Below are 22,866 nucleotides of genomic sequence, written 5' to 3' on the forward strand. Positions count from 1 at the left end.
TTCATTACTTGTTAGGAGCAGTAATGAGTAATTTAATTACTCTTCTGAGATTTTCAGCAGAGTAATTAGTAATGTAATTTAAATCCTTTTCAGAAGTACTTTTGCCATGTTCGCAAGGTATTAGCCGCAATTCCGTACGCGTAGATATAGAATGGATATAAAAACCTTATCATTGCGATTCCTCAGCTGCAAAATCCCTTAGGCTTTTGTTACACTAAATGGTGTACAGGTGCACCAAAACGGACCACATTCAACCTACCTGAGTATGGCGCCGAGCCAAAAAGCTCGTATGTTAATAGGGTAAATGCTACCCAAATTTGATCACAGTGATCTTCTAGACTCAAAGTGGAGGCATTAGTGCTGCAGCATAAATCACTTGGCATTGGAAAAGCCAAGACGCGCCACCTATGGGTGGCTCAGCTGTGTCGCTGATAAGGATGATAGTGAAAAGGACAAGGAGGATGCTGTCCAGCCAGCTTGTGGGTTTGTCCTCGTCTTATATCACTGCTTCCGCCAGTCCTGTATGCAATATCGACGTCAAATGTCAGTTATATGGGATTTTATGAGGCATACGCCCAACACAAGTTTAGATTATTTGATATATCAAGTACCTAGACCTATATTCATATTTGATTCAAAACAATTGCTTTTTTTAAAAAGCACAAAAGCAATAAAAAAATCGATGACTTATTGTTCGCCTAAAAGGAATGCTGGATGAAATGCAATGTGTTCTTTGTAAAATGCAGTAAAATACTTTTTCCTGAGCCCTAAAATGAAATGCGAACAGCGGAGTGCGTGCAACAGTATCCAGCTGAGGCAGTCTGCCTATCATCATCAGAGATTGGCTCGTTCTTCCGATTTGCGACTGCTTTTCTTGCTTGAGAGAGAGAGAGACAGAGATGGTGGTTTCGCAACCGGAAGAGGCTGTGACATACGTGGGTGGTGCGAGTGATATTACGGAAGCCTAATCAAAACGCTGTATGCCTTTTGAGCTAAGAGCGCTCACTTAACCCACGCAGGCTATAGCCGCTAGACAGCGAAACCATGTTGTGCAAGCCATCATCTTTGAAGAGACTAAATGTGGCGCTCCAATTGCACAACGAGAAGAATATTGCTAAATAAATAACAGATGCAAAACAGTCGCAAAACGGAACAAATTTCCCATCTCAAACGATGGCATTGAGACTGCCTCAGCTGACCTTTTTTTTTTTTTTCCACGTGGTCCGCTGATTGCATTTCATTTGGTGCCAAAAGTGCTACCTTTTCAGCAAGCACGGAATACCTGACTGCAAGTGTGACAGTCTCTCAATGCAAGATGACATAATACGCTTTCAACGTCGAAGGTTGTCGACTGAATACCTTCCAATATCCACGATTGGCCGCAAAGATTTATATCCCTGTCACACGGCCGACTCGGAACTACCTTGAACTTCCTTGGTCTAAAGGAGCGCAAGGGAGTCGCAGGGAGTTTCGCCTTAAAGGAGTTGTCCCCGTGTCACACGGCTTGCAACGAGCTTCTCAGAGCAGCCAACAGGGGGCCATTAGGCGCTGTTTATTTTGCACAAAGATATAAAAAATAATGTCCAAAACAAACTGAAATATTTTTTATACTACTATTTTCCTCGCAAAATGCAATTAGTTTTAGTCATATCAATATAAAAGAACACACATTTGCTGAAAACAACGACCATGCTCTAAACATAGCCATTTTTTCCGCTGTGCTGGACACCATGCGCGGCGTTGTGCAATACGTAGTGCAGTCGCAACAATTAAACGCAACTAACCTTAGAATACAATTTTATGCAATAAAAACTAATATATTTAGGAGTAAAAATTACATTATTGAAGAAATATGTTATTTAGTGACTCGGAAGCAAAGCACAATGGAAACGAGAGTACTCCCTTCGCCCATCGATGGAGATCGTCGATCTCCTTTGCTTCAAAACTCCATTTAACTTCCTTCCATAATGGACTGCCGTGTGACACGGCACGTATCTCCCTCGAGGTAATGGCTACCTTGGTTGAAGGGAGTTGAAAGGAGTTCAGCCGTGTCCGTGTGACAGAGGTATTATAGACGTTAGGTAGCCTACAACTTGCAGGGTCTCAGCCATTCATGCAGAGTAGGTTATTGTTACACACGTAGGTTGTGTCCGGACTCCGGAGGCACAGACTTTAATACATATAAAAGAAGTTATTCAAGCTTCATTTGTAGCCCACCTGTCAGGTTGCATGACAAAGTCCCTTCTGCTTGAGTCATCATTCATCTACATGACCCCCAATAGCATGGACCGGAAGAAAATAAAGACGTCCCAAACCCACATGCAATCATTATGTCATAAGCTGCGTGTTTAAAATTGGTCGGCTCGCCCCGCCGTTACCCTCACCGCAAACAACCAAACCATAAGCGCCGGAAACATAATTTGTAAACATTGACGTGGTCAAAGATTATTTGCACCATAAACTAAAGCTTGACGAGGCACGCCTTCGTGGAACCCACTGACCTGGGAGCCTTCGTGGAAGGTACAAGAGTACCAACGCGACAGTGTTAACGATTTCCATCCGTGGATGCCGTGCGGATCTTGGTGTGTATGCACTCTGAAAAACACTTATCACTAATCCTGTAATTGTGCCTCTATTATCTCACGCATACTCCCTATCGTGCCGCTGTAAGCAACAATGTTATGTGAAAGATAATCGGACATAGATATAAAGCCCTTCTCAAGAGCCTGCATCGCAAAGGGTATATATAGCATGTGACTGAATCGGTGTGCAAGAACCCCTGAGAGTTCTATTCCCCTCGCTGCTTCTGCCAAATGGGCAGTGTCACACTGCCGCGTGACGTCACACAACCCTACGCCCCAATCAGGGCTTAGGCCCTTTCAGGTGCCACCTACCATCGCCATGCTTATGATTTATCGCTCACAACGCTGACCCAGCCCTTAACCGAATCCTCATGCGCCCCACAAACAAATATATCCCTAAAAGCTGGATACACCGGGTCGCCTAGGAATAAGTGATTTATAATTTGTGATGCGCCATCAGCACACCCAGAGCTTAGAAAAATAACCGTGGAGCCTGGTCATTTCTGGAAGAGAAAAAAAAATCATTGTCGTGATCGCAATAATGCAGAATGTGAGAGCACGTGGACAAACTTCGTTCCGCACGATCTAACAAAATCCACCCGTTCTCTCTTCTCTCACAAGGGGTTTATCATTATCACTCTTATCGTACGCGCGCCATACATAGAAGCTTCATCCGGTGCCGCTTAGCTCCCGCAGGGAGGCTCTCCAAGCAAAGCATCTGCACCGGTTGTCAAGACGTTCTGTTCACTTGTACAATAATTCGCTCGATCCCCTCGTTTCCTTGTTTGTCTTGCCGTTCGAGCCAACTTTGTGATCAGAGTAGTACAGTATATTGGCATTTAGTGTTGCGACCAGTTAGCCTATCTAAAGTGAAAATTGACAGCCACGCCTGTGAAGCGCGCCAGAGGAAGCATGGAGGACGAAATGCATGAGTAACACGCCCTTTACCTTATTCCTAAAATCGCCGCCATATGAGCAGCAGTCTTGTGCAGCAATAATCTTTGGCGCCCACGCTCAACGCACGATATTTCTCTGCAAAAGCTATAAAAATGGCACCCCGCGCATGTTCCGATATGTTAGCGGGATGGGAAAGATAAAAGTGAGGGTAAATAACTAAATCAAGGAACGAGACTGCCCACCTGTGCCTTTAGATGATGTGGAACGCAGGTCTGCCACGGTCTTCCGCATCCCGCAATACTGTGATTGAGACAATACCTCGCAGGTCTTGCATATGCAGCTGATTTATCTATCGGGTCTTGAATATTTGGGGGCTGGGCTTTAAAAAAATCCTATGCAAAATCTACAACCCCATTCGAGCTGAAATTACGTTCACAAAGTAGCAAAATATGGTCTAAGTTATCTGATAAGTGATTGAACATCGGTACTTGCCTAGATTTTCCGGAATCGACGGAATATTGCTCTCGGCGGCGTGCACAAATTTCGCAGAAGCGAGTCGAGAAGCTGCGGTGACATGGTGCGCCATCTGTCGAGCGGCGAGGTAACCGCCATCTCCGGCAAGGCCATTGGTGCCGTTGGCGCGCTTGCTTCGAAGGTGCAGATCGTCTGCTCGTTTAAAGTAATACCACAAGGAAGAGTCACCGCTTCTCTTACTAAAAACAGTAGTGGAAATGCTACATCAGCAGCATTAGAAACAAAAATAAATATTAACTCGTCGCTTGCTCTTCCGCTACGATTCCGGTGCCGTCTGCTTTTGACTGTTGGTCTGTTCTGACGACTCTTGCTCTGTTCTGATCCCGAGGAAAGATCGAAATTTTTTGTGTGTTCGCCCTATAATGCATTGTGTGCTGCAGTGATATGCGTTCATTTTCAGCGATAGAAAAGGCGGCAGCTGTGTCATGGCTTGTTGAATCCGGGTCAGTTCACTGCGTACGCACGAAATTCAAGGTAAAATTTCGCCGTCGTCCTCCTTGTGAAAGGTCACTGCTAAGATGGAAGAAAATGTTCGAAGAAAGAGGCTGTCTTAAAAAGAAAGAAAGAAGGGATAAAGGGGGAACACATCGCAGTATTGCTGATGCCCTTGAGGGTGCATTTTCGTCGGACCCTCAGATGTCCTGTACGCGCGCTGCGCTGTTGTTCGGAGTGAGCCCGTCAACGGTAAGTCGCGCGATGAAACGCAAGGGCTTCTATCCGTACAAGATGCAAACTGTACAAGCGCTTTCAGAAGACGACAGAGACCGTCGGCTTCAATTCTGCCACTCGGAACAACGAAGGATAACTCAAGACCGGGGACATCTGAACTTTTTATTATTCACTGATGAATCCATTTTTCACCTGGATGGAAAAATCAACAAGCAGAACACTCGGTTTTGGGCAAAAGACAATCCTCGTTTTTATTCCACAAACGACAAGACCCCACATATCATGGTTTGGTGTGGATTGTGGCGCGAGGGGCTCGTTGGGCCTTTTTATTTTGAGGACAACGTGACTGCCGAATCATATTTGGAAATGCTGCAGCAGAAGATTCTGCCAGAGTTGGAAGCAACACATATGCAGAAAGAAATCTGCATATTTCAGCAGGACGGAGCTCCTGCTCATTACGCTAGAAGTGTCCGCAACTGGCTGGATGCAACATTTCCAAACATGTGGATGGGTCGAGGCTCGTCCAACATGCCATGGCCGCCCCGTTCACCTGACCTAACTCCATGCGATTTTTTTTTATGGGGCTATCTAAAAAGCCGCGTGTACCGCCGAGGCCGACTTCACAGTTGTTCAGAGCTGAAGCAGCAAATTGAGGCTGCTTGTGCAGACATCACGGAGCGCATGAGGGCATCTGTCTTCAAAGAATATGAAGAAAGATTGCAAAGATGTATTGACGCCGCCGGAGGACATTTTGATGTATAAATCACAGCAAGCACTTCGACGTGAACGCCTGAGTACTGTTCGATGTAAGTGCGTGTTACAGTCTCGGGTGTTTTCACTACGATCTCTTTCATATCCCATGAGCAGCTTGCGGACGTTGAACCACAGAAAATGATCAGCCAGATTGGACCAGATATTGACGGCACCGGAATCGTAGCGGAAGAGCAAGCGACGAGTTAATATTTATTTTTGTTTCTAATGCTGCTGATGTAGCATTTTCACTACTGTTTTTAGTAAGAGAAGCGGTGACTCTTCCTTGTGGTATTACTTTAAACGAGCAGACGATCTGCACCTTCGAAGCAAGCGCGCCAACGGCACCAATGGCCTTGCCGGAGATGGCGGTTACCTCGCCGCTCGACAGATGGCGCACCATGTCACCGCAGCTTCTCGACTCGCTTCTGCGAAATTTGTGCACGCCGCCGAGAGCAATATTCCGTCGATTCCGGAAAATCTAGGCAAGTACCGATGTTCAATCACTTATCAGATAACTTAGACCATATTTTGCTACTTTGTGAACGTAATTTCAGCTCGAATGGGGTTGTAGATTTTGCATAGGATTTTTTTAAAACCCAGCCCCCAAATATTCAAAACCCGATACAAGGCCTGTCTGTAGTGGTTGGTCTGATCAAACGCAACCCCTTCACTTGCTCGAAAAAATGTATCAATCCAGACGAGTACGCACCTCAATCGCCAGCTTGGGTTTGGCTTCCTCAGCGAACAGGCCGGTCATAGGATTCGCAATGCCCGAGGCGAGGCTCTTGCCTGCTGACTTGAATTAGGCCTCACTGGCTTCAACTTCAACACCGCCTGGAACACGGCCGGCGTTGCTATAGTGCTCTAGAATATTGGGCAGTGTGACGACCGCGCGCGAAATGCATGGGAGCGGGGGGCCGCTTTTGCGATGACGGAGGCGCCGCAGCGCAGAGGGCGCCACCAGCAACTGGTGTGTCAGCCGTCCGAGCGCCCGCGTATGCGCGCTGCGCGGCGGGGCGGATCAGTACGTTCTTTTTCGCTTGTGCCTCGTCTCGATCTGCTAGTGTCAACATTTTACAAATATGCCGACTAACGGGGCTCAGTACTGTTAGCGCTCATCTAATATATTTTCCATTTTGGCCGTCGGCAACGCCTCGGGGAAGCAACATGACAGTAGTTGGGCTATAGTGCATGCTCTTGGGCTCCGAAGAAAACAGCTTGGAGAGGGGCGCGCGCACGAATTCAGACTCGCACAGCACGGTTCATTTGCCGTACAGCTTGAGTTAGCATTCCTAAAGCACCTAATTCGCGTTTTAGAATGTAGTCGTTTTGAAAAGAGGGCGGTGTGGAGCCAAGATGTATGAAGAAGTCAAAACGTGCAACACATGCGTTCGAGCGCTGAATAAATACAGCTGGTCATCAGTAACCAATTATTAAGTCCAAAATGGTATATTCCGTTGATTGACATGCAAACCATGCCGACTACATTGCGTCACCTGAAAACACTAGAAAAGTCGGCATTGCAGATCGATTGAATTAAATATAGAGTATCCCGCTGAAGGTAGATGATAGCAAGGAGATGAAAAACGAACGACAAGCAGGTAAACAGGCTATTGAATAACAGAACACAGTGGGTCTGGAAACGTGGAAGAAGTAGGAGGTAAAGACTGCAAAAAAAAAAAAAAAGTGTCGCCTAACAGGGAGAGAGAAAGGGGTGTGTGGGAGGCATGCGGCATCGTGAATAGAGCGACCGTGAAGGTGAAGAAAGGGTTGAAATTTTTGTGCGGCACGGCAAACGTACGACTCAGAAAGCGGACAATTAAATATAGAGACATATGAAAGGCAATAAAGAAAAACGGAAACAGCCGAGCTTAAAAACCAATTGAAGTCATGGGAAGACGAAAGCAGTGCACAAACAATTAAGCTACAATTCGGGCGTGCAATCGAACGCGTGTAGAGGTATGACTGTCGATATTTAGGAGCCAACAACTTAGTGAAAGTGTACGTTAATCTAAGGACAAACCTTTTTTTTTCTTTCAATAAACTGGAATTTCTAGTAACGGATGGCTTTAAATACCCGGAGATGCGTGTTTACTTAAGACATTTAATCTCAATGCGTTATAGCTTGACGGTAACTCAATTGTCCCAGAAAATGTTTTCATTCTAAGTAGTTTTTTTTTATTCTGCGTGCTCAAGCAACAGGCAATATGCAAGTGATTCTTACTCCCAGAAAATCGCTCTAGGGATGTTTTGGTGCACATACAAAATGAAAAAGAAAAAGAATAGCTTTGAAAAAAAAAAAAAAAAAACGACGCATAGAAGACGCAGATGCTATAGTATGCGCGTAATTCGCTGCCGCTAGACCATTATTATAACGTCAAAACGTTTAGTTTAATATATGGCGGGATTTTCGATCAGCTTTTAACACGCTGCGAAAGAGAGGTTGTAAGACCGGCACTCGGTTTCTCACCATGAACAAAAGCTGCGCAATAGGCTAGAAGCTAGGTCACAGTTTGCCCAACAATTTGACTCGGGTGGTCTTTCTGGACTCCTGCGCAATTCATGTTTTGCAACATTCCTGTCGAGTGTTGAAGCTGAAACATTTTATCTGCTTGGAACAGAAAGCTTACACTTGAAGTAATGAAATTTCATGTGCTTTTGCGGCTTCGCTTTTTGCGAAGTCAAAGAAACGCGACAACAGTTCCCAAAGGAAAATATAATTAAATTTCCTTGGAAGCATTTCACGTGTAATATCAACCTTGTTATAATTTTCTTAGAGAAACAATTATAGCCTGATTAGTTCTGTAAAGAGTAGTCGCCAAGTCGCCCCATTATAGTCCTTTAACTAATACATTCGATTACTCATATTTCGTACCACACACTCGAAAATAAACACGCATTAGTGTCCGAGTTTGAATTTAACCTTATATTAATTACTTGCTTATTAGGTGCTCCTCATTTGTTTTGCATTTTTCCGTTTTCTCTCGGTGCGCGACAAGAACCGCAGTACTTGCCAAGGTGGCACGCAATTATAAGTGTTTTTTTTTTATTTGCTCTGTACATCTACCATTGATATGCTATTAAACGTCCACACTCAAGTGCCCACTACAACCGCATTCCTTCGTAAGTGACTGGTTTAATTTTTCGTATTTTATTTGAAGCATTGCCCTAGCTGTACTTGACTTTTTTTTTTTTTATCTGTACAACTGTTTCACCCTTTCGTGAGCGGCACGTAAGCAATTGTCCGTGACATATGTATTTGTTAATCGCTAACAAAAAATAAATCCTTGAGTGGCGTATATGTTCGTTTATTTTCGCCGGTACCCAGTGCAATGCTTCAATCTATATGGACCCCGCCGGGGTGGCGCAGTGGTTACGGCGCTCGACTACTGTTCCCAAGGACGCGGGATCGAATCCCGGCAGCTTTTCGATGGAGGCGAAAAGCAAGGCGCCCGTGTGCTGTGCGATGTCAGTGCACGTTAAAGAACCCCAGGTGGTCGAAATTTCCGGAGTCCTCCACTACGGCGTCTCTCATAGCCTGAGTCGCTTTGGGACGTTAAACCCCACAAACCAACCAACCAACCAATCTATATGGTTAAGAATAAATATATTTTGCTCGCGCACTGTAATTTGTGTAAGCGGTGATTAAGGTGCAGAAAGAACACCAATTAAGGAGATAAATTACAGATTGCTGATGATTTAAGATAATTGTTCAGTCATATATTGATAAGCGCAAGCTGCAAAATATAAGCAGGTGTTCGTAAAAGATTCTCAAAGAGCCCTCATAAAGCTCAATGAAACATTGATTCTCACGTATACTGTTTTCCTCCGCGTATAATACCGCTCCTTACGGGAAGAACGAATACAAAAGTCCACGCTTCGTTGGAAACAATGCGTACAAATATCTCATCTGACGATTTGTGGCTGTCCGCAGGAATAAAAAAACGTTGAGTTTCAAATAGCGATTCAAACATCGCACGCAGCTCTGAAGGAATACCAAAGCGTGCAAGGCGTCTCCACAGAGATGTAAAGGAATTGCATGGATCAAGCCCCTGGAATAAGTAGCCTCTTTATTAAATACTGCACCAATGGCGTAGCGTTCGAAAATAGCTCCAAACAGAACCGCACCGCTCATCTGTACCTCCGCTGTCCCCGCAGCGGCTACGCGCCGAGCGCCGAACGTGGCACCCCTGTTGCAGGTCGCGCCCTCTCGCGGAAGTCGGTTCCTGTCATCGCAAAAGCGGCCCGCTCTCCGGCGCCGGTCGTCACACTGTCCAATATTCTAGAGCACTATAGCGTTGCTGCGACCCGGTTGGAATAAGCTAGAAGCTTGGTACGGTGGCTAGATGGGTAGGTGTGCCGACCGGCAGGGCACAAAGCGTAGTTCCGCGTGCCTCCGCTTCATGACGACGAAACTGGCGCTGCTGTTCTCCGCCCGGTGCTCACCGGCGGATCGTCTGCTACTTGTCGCAATCGCATCGAGCGTTTTGTTAACCTCATTTTTGTTTAAAAACATTAGTTATTACTTGCGTTATCAGTCAAAATAGTAGCTGAAACTGAGACTTTTGCGGTCTGGCATTGAAACAATAAACAGACGACACTAGCTACCTGTTTTCTCGTCTGTTTGCTGTCTGTCATCGTCCACATGCAAGAGCCGTAGCGGAGGAGGCGCTGCGCTTTTTGTGAGAAGTGATCGGAATGAAGACCAAAAAGGACACAACTTGTTTCGCACCCTTCTGCAAATCCGGCTACAAGTCATCGAGAAAAGGACTGAAAGTCTCGCTGTTTTCGGCGCCGCGGGATCCAGGACTGTTCAAAAGGTGGGAGCTTGCTCTTCATCGTGCCGACAAGAGGTTGCAGCCACACTCCGTTGTGTGTATAGTGAACTAGAATACTTTCTAGTGGCGCGAACGACGGCGCTCGGGCACGCCGCTTTTCATTGACACCGCCAGATGGCGCCACTGCAACATCTTCTAGTTGACTTTTCAATGCTTTCCTGCAATAGTGCGACATAGTACCAATGCTTTTGTGCGCCTATTCAGTAAAAGTGGTGATTTTTTTCCCTATGCTGACGTATGTGGACCTCCACCCATAATAGAAGGCGTTTCATTCGATATTATTCGGGTTTTCGTCGTTGCACTAGGGTGAAAGCGCTCTTATTTCGCTAGCGTCTGCTACAGCTCATGCGGGACGAGTTATCACGCACTGTATCATTACAGCACATTAATTTGTACGGGACAGGCATTTTTCTGAGCCTTGCAGAGCCCGCTTTATTACAGAGCCAACTCAGCTGCCAGCAGCAGACTGGTAGCAGAGTGGCCAGGCATCGTGCGCACGCACGGATTCTCGCATCTCTCCAACCACGCCGCAGTAACTTTCCTTTAGCCAATAATGATGATTATATTACACTGCACTATTTGCTATCCACTGGTAACCAGGAATGCTCATTTTAGCGTGATATCTGCTTAGCGTTAGGAAATTTGCCAACTGGTAAAGTGAGGAGCAGCTTCAGGCTGTTACATTTGTTGTTGTTGTTGTTGTTTTTTGACAAAGTGGTCATGAAAAAAAAAAATCCTACGCTTTGAAACGAATCAGCCGGCGATATTCTGTGGCGTCACCATTATTCTCTGTTCACAGCAACAATATCTGTTATAAATCACCGCTGTAAGCCAGGTGTTAAAATCCTTTCATCATCTCATATGCATAACATATATGCCAAAAATACATACATGAGGAGGGCAGAGCAGTTTTGTTTAGGTACTTCACAAGGCTTCTCCACTGCTGTTTTATTTTATTTGAGTGCATGGAACAAAAGCCATCAACAATGAGTTGTTTTGTGAAATTATTGACTACACAAACAGTCCATCCATCTGCTCATCTTCAGGTGCTTTGAAGCTTGACATTGCGCTGGTTAATGCATTTTGTGAAAAAGTGCATGCGGGTAGTTAAGCAGTGATTTCAGCCGCACCAATTTGACAGTGGTCAGAGCCCCCAATTTAGCAGGTTTGCTTGGCCAGTAGCATACTGAGTACAAGCTGTCTGCTTGAATTTAGACTGAAGCACGTTCTCAAGGTCAGCCACAAACTGATATCACTTGAAGGGTACAAAAGGCCTCTGTTGTCCTTAAAATTAGTAAAATTAGTCAAGTTTTATACATGTGACTTATCTTTTTCTTTCCAAAAAAAGATTAAAGCCTTTCTCACAGTTAGTTTGAGGTAGGATAGAGAGACCACAATTGTATACAGCTGCCAGCCAACTGGCTCACCCCAGGCAATTTTTTTATTTTGAAGTTAAGTAATTAGTAATTATTTTTAATTACGAACTATAGCCTTTAGACAATAACTGGGTTTGCAGAATTCGAGAGCGCCTTCTAGAACCTCCATTTCATTTATGTCCGATAAAGAAAGCCTCATCGTTTTTCCAAGCTCTAAAGAAAGCCCGCGAAATACAAAAATTATCAGCCTGTGCTGAGACTGGGCTGTTGAGTCACGACCGCCACTAATTTCTGTCACTGAAACCATGCACGGTTGAGAGCACCACAATATCGTAGTGCATAAATGCGTCAGTCACGTGATATATATATTTTTTTTATTATTTCGCGGGCTTTCTAAAGAGGTGGGAAAACTATGCACGTGAGGTTTTCTTTATCGGGAATAAATGAAATGGGGGTTTCAGAAGGTCCTCCCCAACTTAGCAAATCACATTTATTTGAACGCAATACTTAGTAAATTAGAATTGCAAAATGAAAAATTGCCTGCACCATTTTTTTTTATCGATATTTATTGTCTCAGGGCATCAGTAGGGTATGATATGAAGGATGAATAAATGATTAAATAAATGCACCAGCCAAGGACATACTATGACTACGCGGAATTGAATTGAATTTAATATCAGCTGTCTGCTTTATTGAGCCAGTAGTAGTATTCCAGATCACGCAAACAGTCGAAGCTTCCTTCCCCGAAGTCTTCTTTTTGTTCAGACCTGGTGCGCCAGGTGGCTGTCGGCAAGTGGTTTCTTTGGCCCATCTCAAATGGTTTATTTTTAACCCTTGGCTGAAGTTAGCTTGGACACGTGGTATAAAATATGTCGGCTATCGTTTGGTGCCACAGGCTTAATAGCAAGAATCTGTACATGAGCACAACTCTCTGCAACATCAATATTGCCCACATCCAGCCTTGGCTTTACGGGTTTGACGGTAATATATGCCGGACAACCCGGCAAGAGTGTCTATGCACCACATCAGGTGCCAGTGATGGCTTTTCGCGCGGTATATCCTCATTTCTGCCGTTGATCATATATGTGCAGGATGAGATGCGGCTCGAAATGATGCTCACACACTGTCGATGTTTCTGTGAGAGGCTTTTCCTGCCTTCACAAGCTTCGTTTCCACTTTCTGCGATGTTTGTTGTCCCTCGGAGCAGCAAACAAAGGTGACTAAAGCGCCCGGATAGCCGAGCTTCGGCATCTCGGAGCAAAACAGTGCGAGTTGGTCTTTTTCCTGGCCATTTCGAACTGCACATCGTGCTTTTAAAGAGCTGAGATGTCTTAGTTGCTGTGATGAAAGACAGAACTGAAAGTTCGAGGGCAAAATTGCAAAAATGTGCAGACTGCACGGCGCGCCAAGCCTTGACTTCCCTTTGCGGACGCGAACGCGGTACTAGTAAACGTAACTGCAGCGCCACCAGCGGCGGTCAGTGGCGACCGGCGTGCAAGAGGCGCCCATTTTCCTTCCGTTCGCGCCACTAGAAAGTATTCTAGTTCACTATAGTTGTGTGTGAGCGGCATTTTGACCAAGAGTGTATCGAACGGGATTACAAATATATGATAGAAGGCAACGTTGTTAGCCTCCCACGTTCTCACCCACGATTGACGAAAGATGCCGTGCCTTCTGCCCTGCCCGATGCTCCTGCTTACCTGTCAAGAAAGGTGACCGCGAAACGAAAGACGAAGAATTCCACAGGCTGCCGCCCAACCAAGGCTGCCAGAAATGACAGCCACGATCTTGAGACAGTGCCGGACGATCCAGTACCTTCAAGCTCCAGTGAAGGTATCTCTACGTCTGTAACCGAAGTGTCAAGGAGGGATTCTTATCAGGGAGCACTGCAGGCCTCCGAGTCACGCTGTCGATCACTCTTTCCCTCTTGGATTATCTGTCGTCCAAAATAGGCTACGGGTACTTAATAACCGCCAGACTAAGCCAAGACATCTTGGAGCAACTGTTTGGGGTTTTGCGACAAATGACAGGAAGTATACGACCATCCAATTGACCCCCGTTCAGTTCTTGATCTCCATAAACACTCTGGAGTTCATGGACTTGGCCAAGTCACCTGATCATGGGAATGTTTCACCCGGTCTACTAAGCAGCTTGCTTGACACGGATGATGTCATAGCAAAAGCAGAGACCCAGCAGAGGTATGTGGACGACTTACTGCACATAGGGAATGTGCAGGCGGCACACGAAATGCTCAGCGCTTGCCAGCTTGACAACGACCACAGCAGCCTAGCTGGCGGTAGGAAAATGTGATTCGCGGCTGATTTTCTATTTGGCAGGATACGTGGCGCGAAAGTTTCTTTCAAAGACTAAATGTGCCGATTGTGCCACTGTTTTGCTGGCATCGCCAGAAGCTCCACTTCCGCCTGTGGCCGCTCTCACAGCCCACGTAAGCATGGGGAACTTAATATTCCCATCTGATGCTTTGAACAGTCTCGTGACATCTCTCGAGGAGACCTTCAGTCACTGCTTCACAGTCACTGAACTGAGGCGAGAAAGTCTCGCAGACTTCGCCTCTTTCTGCAGCTCAAACCTCCGCCTATGATCAGTTGTGAGGAGCATAAGATTGAGATCACTAACAGCGTCGTCAAGTTTTACTCTATCATGCGCCTCCACTTCGAGCAAGAACCTGGCCCGTGAAAACGCGCGAAAAAAAAAAAGAAAGAAAACACCTGAAATTGAGACGCGTGCTTTGAACGCATAGGCATGATTTTGGGGTGTGTTACTTCACTGACTCAAAAACACTAATGTGTGCATGTCATTTATTGCACTTTCAAAAGTTCAGCTAGAAGATACCGTTTTGCAATACAAGCTTATGCACTCGTTTTATTTTATTTATTCGCAAGGTCTGCTTACGCCCATGCACACGCATAAATCACAGCTGAGCACTGTGTTAATATATATTCGCGTTGCCTTGTGATGGCGTGGAACATTTAATGAAAAAAAAAAAATTAAGAACGAGGAAGTGACATAACAGTGTTTGGAGTTGCTTGCCTGAAAAATCGGGAACGCAGCAAACACGCTGTACGTAAAAAAACAGCCTTAAACTCGGCTCCCCTGCCTTTGTAATATGTTTACATCCCTTCCCTATTCCCGTAAGGCAGCTTGTTTGCAATAAACTCATTTGCACTTGGAAAAAAGTGAAGCGAGTCGCTTTCTGTCATGCGTGGCGACGGCCGGAGGAAACGGTCATGAACCGGGCTCTCGCTGGTGGCGCCACTGCGGCGTCATGAAGAAAAGGCACGCGTTACCCCCCGCCGGTCGGCACACCTACCCATCTAGACACCGTAGTCTAAGTCATAGAGTTTCTTACTCTTACCTAGAGGGAAAGCTGTGCTGCCGTCTATGGGAGTTAACATGGAGTTTCCAGACGGCCAGTTCAGCCACCATGGGCGCTCAAAGCATCATGGGCCGGTGAGCTACCGAGTGCAGAACTACAACTTTTGGCCAAAACTAATGCAAAGATAAACGTTGTCCTACCGTAAATAATGTCCTAAGATTGAATATTGTGACTATAAATTGCAAAAAGAGAGAGAAACAGAATGCCAGTGTGAGATTTATCCAATATAAGCGATGGCCCTTTCTCCTATTGGCTTAGTTTTGAGCAGCACAAATACCAATATTTCGCACTTAATAGGCAAACTTTGAAATAAAAAATGTATTGAAAATATTTATCGTTGTGCCATCACTTAAGGAAGTTTTTAGTGGCATTTCGGGAAACAGAAACCATTTATTGGCGACGTCTGCTTTTGCGCCTTCGCTACTATGGCTTTCGCGGTCTATGTACGCAACTTCAGATGATGATGATAACAAAAAAAAAACATTGCAGTAACGCCACTCCACGTACTCGAGAAAAACCGACTGTCCCGCAACAAGTAGCACACCGGCCCATGATTCTTAGCGCGCCCATGGTGGCTGAAGTGCAGCGCCCTCAGCTTTCCCTCTAGTTAGTGTAAGGAACTCTATGGTCTAAGTAGACGTCTACGAGGGGGTATTGGAACGCACCCTCTATGGCGACAGGTAAGCTGATTTATGCAGCCGTTAGCCTACCGTAGTTTCTTAGCTCGTTATTAAAAGTAAAAGGATAACTTTATATACACCTTGCATGGCTTTTTAAACGCAATAGAAGGGCAAATTATGAGCGCGTATGAAATAAAGGACGCTTGAGACAATCTCTAATGGGTGCAGAAGCTTGCGGCCGCGTGACGGCGCTAACTGCTTTCTTTTTTCAAACGCTTTCTTCCCATGGTAAGAAATCATTGGTCTGCGCGGTTATGATAACCCAGCAATGGCGGCGGCCGTGGAGGGAGGATTGGAAGGAGGTACGCTTACATTATAGTGAACTAGAATATATATTCTAGTTGACTATAGCTTACATGGAGGAAAGAAAGAACTTGTACGCTTATGAGTGGTCTTCGTGCCGTTCGTCGTCTACAAGTAGTGATCGAGGATTTGCTGCAGCACAGCAATGCTGTCAAATTGTCTTGAAAGATAGCTCGTCAGTATAGTCAGGTCAGTCATCTGACGAGGAGTGTAGTGTGGCGGCTTAGCAAGCTCCGAGGCGAGAATTGCCCTGCGCTTGGAGTGTTGAACTGTTGAGCTACTGGTGTTTCGGGTGTGATCGCCAGTGGTGAACGCCTCTGATGTTGGATGGCACGAAATGTATTCGTTCGGCCGAGCGACGAGCTCCCGGAATGTGTCGGGCTTCTCGATGGGTGTCGACCAGCAAGGCAACGCAGTCAATCTGCTGGAAATGGTGCAGCACGTCGAGCATCACAGAGGTAAGTGCAATAGGAAAACCTGTAAAGGTGACTGTTATACAGCGTCATTCGCATTCAAGTTGTACGCAGGCGGGAAATGACTGAAGATTAAAGGAATACTCACAGGACGCATGCGGCGAATCCGATATTTTTAATCAGCATTTTGCGTTGCTTTTAGCTGCATATTTCTACGGCGCATTATAATTTTCTTCAACTTCTCTACACTGCATGAAGTTAAAAAAAAAAAAAAAAAAAAAAAGACTGAGTGTGCTTGTAGTTGTCAAGATTTCTTGGTTAATGGTTTCGACGACCGAGAAAGGAAAAACAAGTGAAATCGCCTGATATAAGTCGTTCCTTTAATTGCAAAAAAAAAAAAGAAAGAAAAAGTTAGCCGTCACAATACAATTTCCGCCACCAAGCCGTCTTTACCTGTTACGGAAATGGTTCACTTAGGTTTAGGTTTTGCACTGACCATTTCTTGCATTTATAGATTACACTTTACCGCAGCATAGCTTGCAGCATTGATGATTTTGAATGTACCTGTGCCATGCGTGTCTGATATTTTATTTGCATATAATTTAGGCACTAAACATTTGCAGGTGATCGTGTGGACCTTGTGCAGCCGTTGCAGCACTTCCGATCCGAGTCATCATGTGGGCGAGAAGTCCTGGGGCCATATTCAACATCATTAACCTTTCTGCTAGGCTTGTGTAATCTGGGAGGGCACGCCTTGTCCCTGGACGGCCACATCAGATGTGAAGTGCTATGCAGATGGACAGCTCTTTTTGAAGATCGTTACAGCTTGTAGTGTGTGCAGATTCTTACTGCTTCATGTTCGATAGCATACTGCTGAAAAGCCGTCCAAGTCTTAATTTTTTCTGTGGTTTTGAGATATAACCATCTCTTTGGTGTACATTTTGTTGATAGCATGTGCAAGAACCAAGTTCATCTTTGGGGTGGCGCAGTGGTTACGGCGCTCGACTATTGTTCCCAAAGACGCGGGATCGAATCCCGGCCTCGGCGGCCACTTTTCAATGGAGGCGAAAAGCAAGGCGCCCGTGTGCTGTGCGACGTTAGTGCGATGTTAGAACCCCAGGTGGTCGAAATTTCCGGAGCCCTCCACTACGGCGTCTCTCATAGCCTGAGTCGCTTTGGGACATTAAACCCCACAAACCAAACCAAATCTTTCCTTGGTGCTATAATTTTTTGTCTACCATCTGTAGACATACTGAGTGTATTCTTCTACAAGTGCTGAGGCCCTTGCTCAGAGCTGTCATTCTTTGTTGTATACTTTGCTTTTTTGTGTTCTGCTTAAACTCAGTGTGCATTTTATTAAGTGCTTCATGTCAATGAAACGCAGGAAGGTACAAAAACGTTCTTCTACCTCCAGAAGTGCCATTCTGAGTAGGACGTGCGTGCACATATAGTTCACAATTCACTTTGGTGTTTGTGGCAAGCAGGCAGTCTGCGACATACTACTTCAGTGAGAATATTTGACATACGTGTACCCTGGTGGATGTGTCTGCAGTCGTTTACCATAGCAGAGTCCATTTCGTTACACCTATCTTGTGTGCTACTAGGGTGAAACGTGAGGTGCCCACTGTGTTTTTCCACAAACTGCAGAGTGAAGCGAGCTGTGCTTCTTTGTATTTGGTTGCCTTTATGCTTGTTTTCTATTGCTTCCTTCATATGCTGAATGTAGATGAACAGCAATCAACTAGTTTTCCCAAAGATAATTTGTGCATCTATTTGGTGGTCATTGTCTTTCATTGTTGTATGCACGAAAAATGAGGGCCCCGCCAACTTGTCAACCCATCTTGGCAATTTTAGATACCACTTTTGCAAAATTTGCCATTTTCACTTTGCACTGCAATTACCGATGCTTTTTAGTCATGTTAATCAAGATCCCAGATAACCTGTTTAACCTCTGCATCATTTGTGTGGCTCGGCTATCAATGAACATTTTTGTATTCATTTTTTTTTACAAAGGCGACTATTGACTTCTCTGTTTTGTAACTAGGTGATATTGATGTGCATGTGCACCCACTGGCAAAAGTTCTTGAAGGTGGCTTCGCAGGGGAAAGAATGCATTCATTTGTGTACGAGATAAATTGCTTGACATTTCATGTTTCACTATATAACCCATAGTCACAATAATGATGCACAAGCGCAGGAATGAAATAAAAACTTTTTGATGAGATTGTCCTTCATAAATTTTTGACTGCAGCTCTACAAAATGCTTTGCTCCTTTTGTGCATTGCTGCATACCTTGTTCCATAAAATATCTCCTTTCATGATAGCGTTGTGTGTAGACCTTCCATACCCCTAATATGAGGCTGCTATCTGGGCCAGTTGCTTCTTGACACATTCTTGCTGCTGCCACATGCCCTCTGGCACTCACATATGTTAAAAGAGGGTTGGTAAAGCTCACATATTCATGCTCTAAGCCACTGGAGCATGGCTTCATCACTCGAGATGTTTATCGAATGATTGCAGCTGTGTATAACTGCTTCATTACTTTTTTTCTGTTAGTTGCTTTTGTAGCCTTATCTTTATTGTTCTTTGTGAGCTTTAAATTGAGAATTTTAAGGAAGGGGCATAAATTTTATGCCAATCACTTTCATTTCATTTATGTAGAAGCACTTTCAAGGAAACGTGTGTTTCATCATCACTTTTCAACATTTTGTACCATTGTGCTAGTACTGAGTTGTATAATTTTTTGCTCTCATAAGTGACAGCTGCACTAGTTTCACTTACACCTATCCTATTGTCACATGTGTTTTCTACGTTATCTAGTATCCCTATGCTTTCCTATTATATCAGCTTCAGCAATCCTCTCTGCATTTAACCCTCAGAATGTGTTCCATATTTTGCATGTCTGCTATGTGTACAGCCTAAATTGAACACCACAATATATTCTTAAGATTGCATTCAAAAGATAACTTCCTGAAGGTACAATCCTATTGAACACAGTAGACGTCATACTATCCATAAGTGAGCCATTCTTTTTCATGATGTATTGAAGAATTTGTGAACAAAGCGATTTCATTTTATCTTGACCACATTCATCTTTATTTTCTGTGGTACAGCCTCTCCCACAGCTGCATCTATAACTCGGCTGTTGGCACTGTGGTCAAATGTCTTGCGAGCCAGCAGAGCCTAATGTAGCGTAGATGTTCAGCTATTGGCTGCTTGCTTTTTTTTTTTTTGATGCAGCAACATTAAAGCCTCTTTTCTGCACAAAACGCGACATTGTGAGTGGAAAATCTTGGGCACATTTTAGACAGGTGACATGGCCGAGTACTTAGTGTGATGTCTCTGGCTTCACTTTTGAGATGAATGTGTGAGGTGATAAACCTTGCAGGATCTTTGGGTAATAAGACAGGCAACCCTTAGGCCATGGAAACGCATCCGTACAGCTTGGTTAGAGTGGGCTTTATAGGTATCTAGACAAGTGGTCTTCCACATAATTGGATAACTTACAGGTATATGCTACTGATATGTATCATAGAATAAATACTAGGTGTTAGCAGTAGCAAAGTCGATTCACACGAATGAGTGTCTGCAGACAGGAGCCATAAAAGCTGTTGTGTCATAGCGGTAAATGCTGAGCTTGCGTGTCCCCACAATTGTTTTTAGAGCATGAAGTTTTCAAGTGCTGTGCTGGTTTGCCTGATAGCCGTCACATTGAGTGACTTGCTGAAATAATGCTTAAGGCTTGTCTTCCTGAGACAAACATTTCTGCTTTTTGGTAGACTGCATAAAGGGAACATTCTAGGTGTGGCAGGCATTTATGCACAGATAAAATCATTCTTACACACACTATAACTACCTTTGCCCTGTCCATAACAGAATCGGGGAATACTTGCTCTGTCCCAGATGCCGACTACCATTTAAATGACTTTGAGTTCCATAATCTTTGATACTGGTAATACTGCGGAACGCATAGCATCCCTTGACTGTAGTTGCAGCCTAGTGGTTTGAGCATTTGGGGACCAATCCTCAGTGGTGTTGGGTACTCATTGGTAAAACAGTGGGTGCTTGCTTTGCTGGTGCTGGGGTTATCTTGGGCCAAACACTTGGAGAATGGGTTTTTGACCTTATCTTGTGTTCCCTTGCTTTGTATAACTAATTTCTCTTCTTTGGTCTCCAAGGCCATGCCACCTTTCAGATATGGCGATGAGCTGTACAACAATACTCTAATTACTTGAATGTGTGACAGCCTTTCATTTTAGGCTGTGTATTGTAGAGTGTGCAGTGCTGTAAATAAATTTTGTATTGGTTTGTATATTGTAATTTTCAGTTTTCTTATAAGCAAGGCTTCATGTCAGGTGCATGTAAAAAAAAAATGCCAAAAAGTACTGAAAGCAAATGATACACCAATTGTTAGTCAACGACGAGCTGTTTAAAGCTACAGGGAATGTGTTACGTATGTAGCAGGTCTCTTAAAGTGTGCATGTTTTACCAAAATAAAGGACAGAAGCTATACTGCAACCTGTTGGAAAAACCATGCATACAAGACACACTAGCTGCAAATCATACGCTCATTTAAATCACGTTTAGTTTTTCAATGATATGCAATCAGAATGTCGAAAAAGTAAATTTCATGCTCTATTCCCATATTTATGCCCGTATTCAGGTGAGGTTCATTTGAGCATGTTTTTGAGTCAGAGTGTAGAGAGTGAATGTTAGACAGTGGCACGTTGGACATTATGCATTGCTGGAAGAGCACACAGGGGATGGCAAAGCCAATACAAATCATACAGTATTATCACCTGGCATTAATGAACCTTTGCCAAAAAATCCAGAACACCACCCTGATGTGCTGCAGGCCACATCAGCCTTGCAATTCATGCCTCTTTTTGTCTAATATTGTCCCCGTGCATGCTTCTGTTTTTCTTTTTTGTTGCTGTTACGTTTTACTTACGGTGTCCTTAAAGTCACGCTTGTTTTCCCCTTTGGCTCTCTTGCTTCACTCAGAGACAGGTTCGGGCTTTGTGTAGCATGTGCACTGGTTAATGTGTGCATGAATGCTACATTCAATGACAATTGCTTCAAGAAAATGGTTTCCATACTGCATCTAGCTCATTGTAATTAGGCATCATATATCATATTCACTCTTCATGTCTGTTCCTTCACTTCCTGAGCATCAAATAGTATATGTGAAGGCATTTCTCTTGCCGACCTCATCACTCTTCTCTCCTCTGAGGAATCTTGCTGCACTGAAAGTAAGTGCCGGATGCTATTGCAAGTGCAAAACTGGTAAACAGTAGCAAAGGAACTAGGCTGTACCTGACAAATTTTGTTTCTCTTGTGACATTGTGGTGTGATGTGCACCTGCATCAGACGAGCAGTGTTGCTACTTTTATAAAATGTTTTTATGCAACATGCTCAGAAACCAAGCAGAATAATACCGACAGCTTTTTTTTTTTTTTTTTTTTTTTTTTTTTTTTTTTTTTAACGAGGCATCTGCCACAACACAGTGACACACTCTGCATGCGGTGAAATGTGCATACAGCGTGCTATGTCTAATTCAGGGCACATTAAATGCCATCAGCATGAAAGCAGTGGGCATCTGGATACACTTTTTATTGCATTTTCATTGCTGCTAGAAAATCTTATCTGCTTATTTTTGCGGCTGCGTGAAAACGTCCGCGCCGCGATGGCTCGGTAATGATTATAGACGCTCGGCTCTCTGACCCGCAATATGCGCAATGTGCGAAGCCCAGCTACGACGGTCGCATTTCGATGGAATTAACACGCTAAAGGTGGTCCGATGTCAGCGCATGCTAAGATCGCCAGATATATGGCCTAATCGAGCTCTCCACTATGCGTGTTTTCACTACGCCGCTCCACCGGGCCGATATCCGCACGCTACGCCACTGAAGCCGACCGTAGCAGACTTGCTAACATGATGGAAACGGTGGGCTGCCGCAGGCAGTTTCCAACGACAGTGATACCCTGAGAAGGCCAGCTGCAGCATTGTCGTCGGACAGGTGCGTCTCTTCTCTAGAGGCAACTGCAGCCCGAAAATCTGTTGGGCGCTTCCAATTCTCAGTATTCGTAAACAAATTCTTTAATCCTGATACTCGCCGATTTCTCTGCGCGACTAAGTCCATAAATGAAACACGCACAGCTAGCCACATGCAGGCATCTCAAGTGAGGCATCGCTCACACTTAACGACCGGCTGTTTGTGGGGTTTGCATAGAGTACCGCCGTTCGCTCAGCCTAGCTGCTGCTGGACGTCCGACAGCGTGTGTACTATGATGCACTGTGGTCGCAACTACCGTTACTATAATAGTACAGTACAGCCGCAACGTATACGTAAGTATCTCACTATCTCCTCAGCCTTGCCCTGCAGCGCGACGCGTGTATGCAGCCTAAACACTGTTCGCACCG

The 22,866-nt window shown here is 44.7% G+C and overlaps 2 protein-coding genes across 4 annotated transcripts in view; one reads left to right on the forward strand and one right to left on the reverse strand.

The window, feature by feature from the left end:
* The window catches only part of LOC146201608 (uncharacterized), a 229,453-nt gene that overhangs the window by 48,898 nt on the left and 157,689 nt on the right, over nt 1–22,866 (reverse strand). The window contains exon 1 of one of the 3 annotated variants that reach the window (XM_084587713.1): nt 6,145–6,265. The exons of 1 other annotated variant lie outside the window; for it this stretch is intronic. The gene's annotated coding sequence lies outside the window, so the exon portion shown is untranslated. Of the gene's footprint in view, nt 1–3,721; nt 3,808–6,144; nt 6,266–22,866 lie in introns of those variants that run through there. One more of the 3 variants, XM_084587711.1, reaches the window with a different exon arrangement.
* Nucleotides 16,017–17,274, forward strand: LOC146201609 (uncharacterized). Its single transcript, XM_084598686.1, has 2 exons — nt 16,017–16,487; nt 17,066–17,274. Exons 1-2 carry the CDS (start codon nt 16,367–16,369, stop codon nt 17,272–17,274), a joined length of 330 nt encoding a protein of 109 aa, XP_084454812.1. The 5' UTR covers nt 16,017–16,366.

This window comes from Amblyomma maculatum, chromosome 1 (genome assembly GCF_055883805.1).
Source record: "Amblyomma maculatum isolate TAMU_Amacu chromosome 1, ASM5588380v1, whole genome shotgun sequence".
Classification (NCBI taxonomy): domain Eukaryota; kingdom Metazoa; phylum Arthropoda; class Arachnida; order Ixodida; family Ixodidae; genus Amblyomma; species Amblyomma maculatum.

Bases quoted from the DNA above. Each gene is read 5' to 3' on its own strand.
- LOC146201609 (XM_084598686.1), top strand. From the start codon at position 16,367: ATGTATTCGTTCGGCCGAGCGACGAGCTCCCGGAATGTGTCGGGCTTC. The intron at 16,488-17,065 runs GTAAGTGCAATA...AAACATTTGCAG, and splicing joins GCACGTCGAGCATCACAGAG to GTGATCGTGTGGACCTTGTG.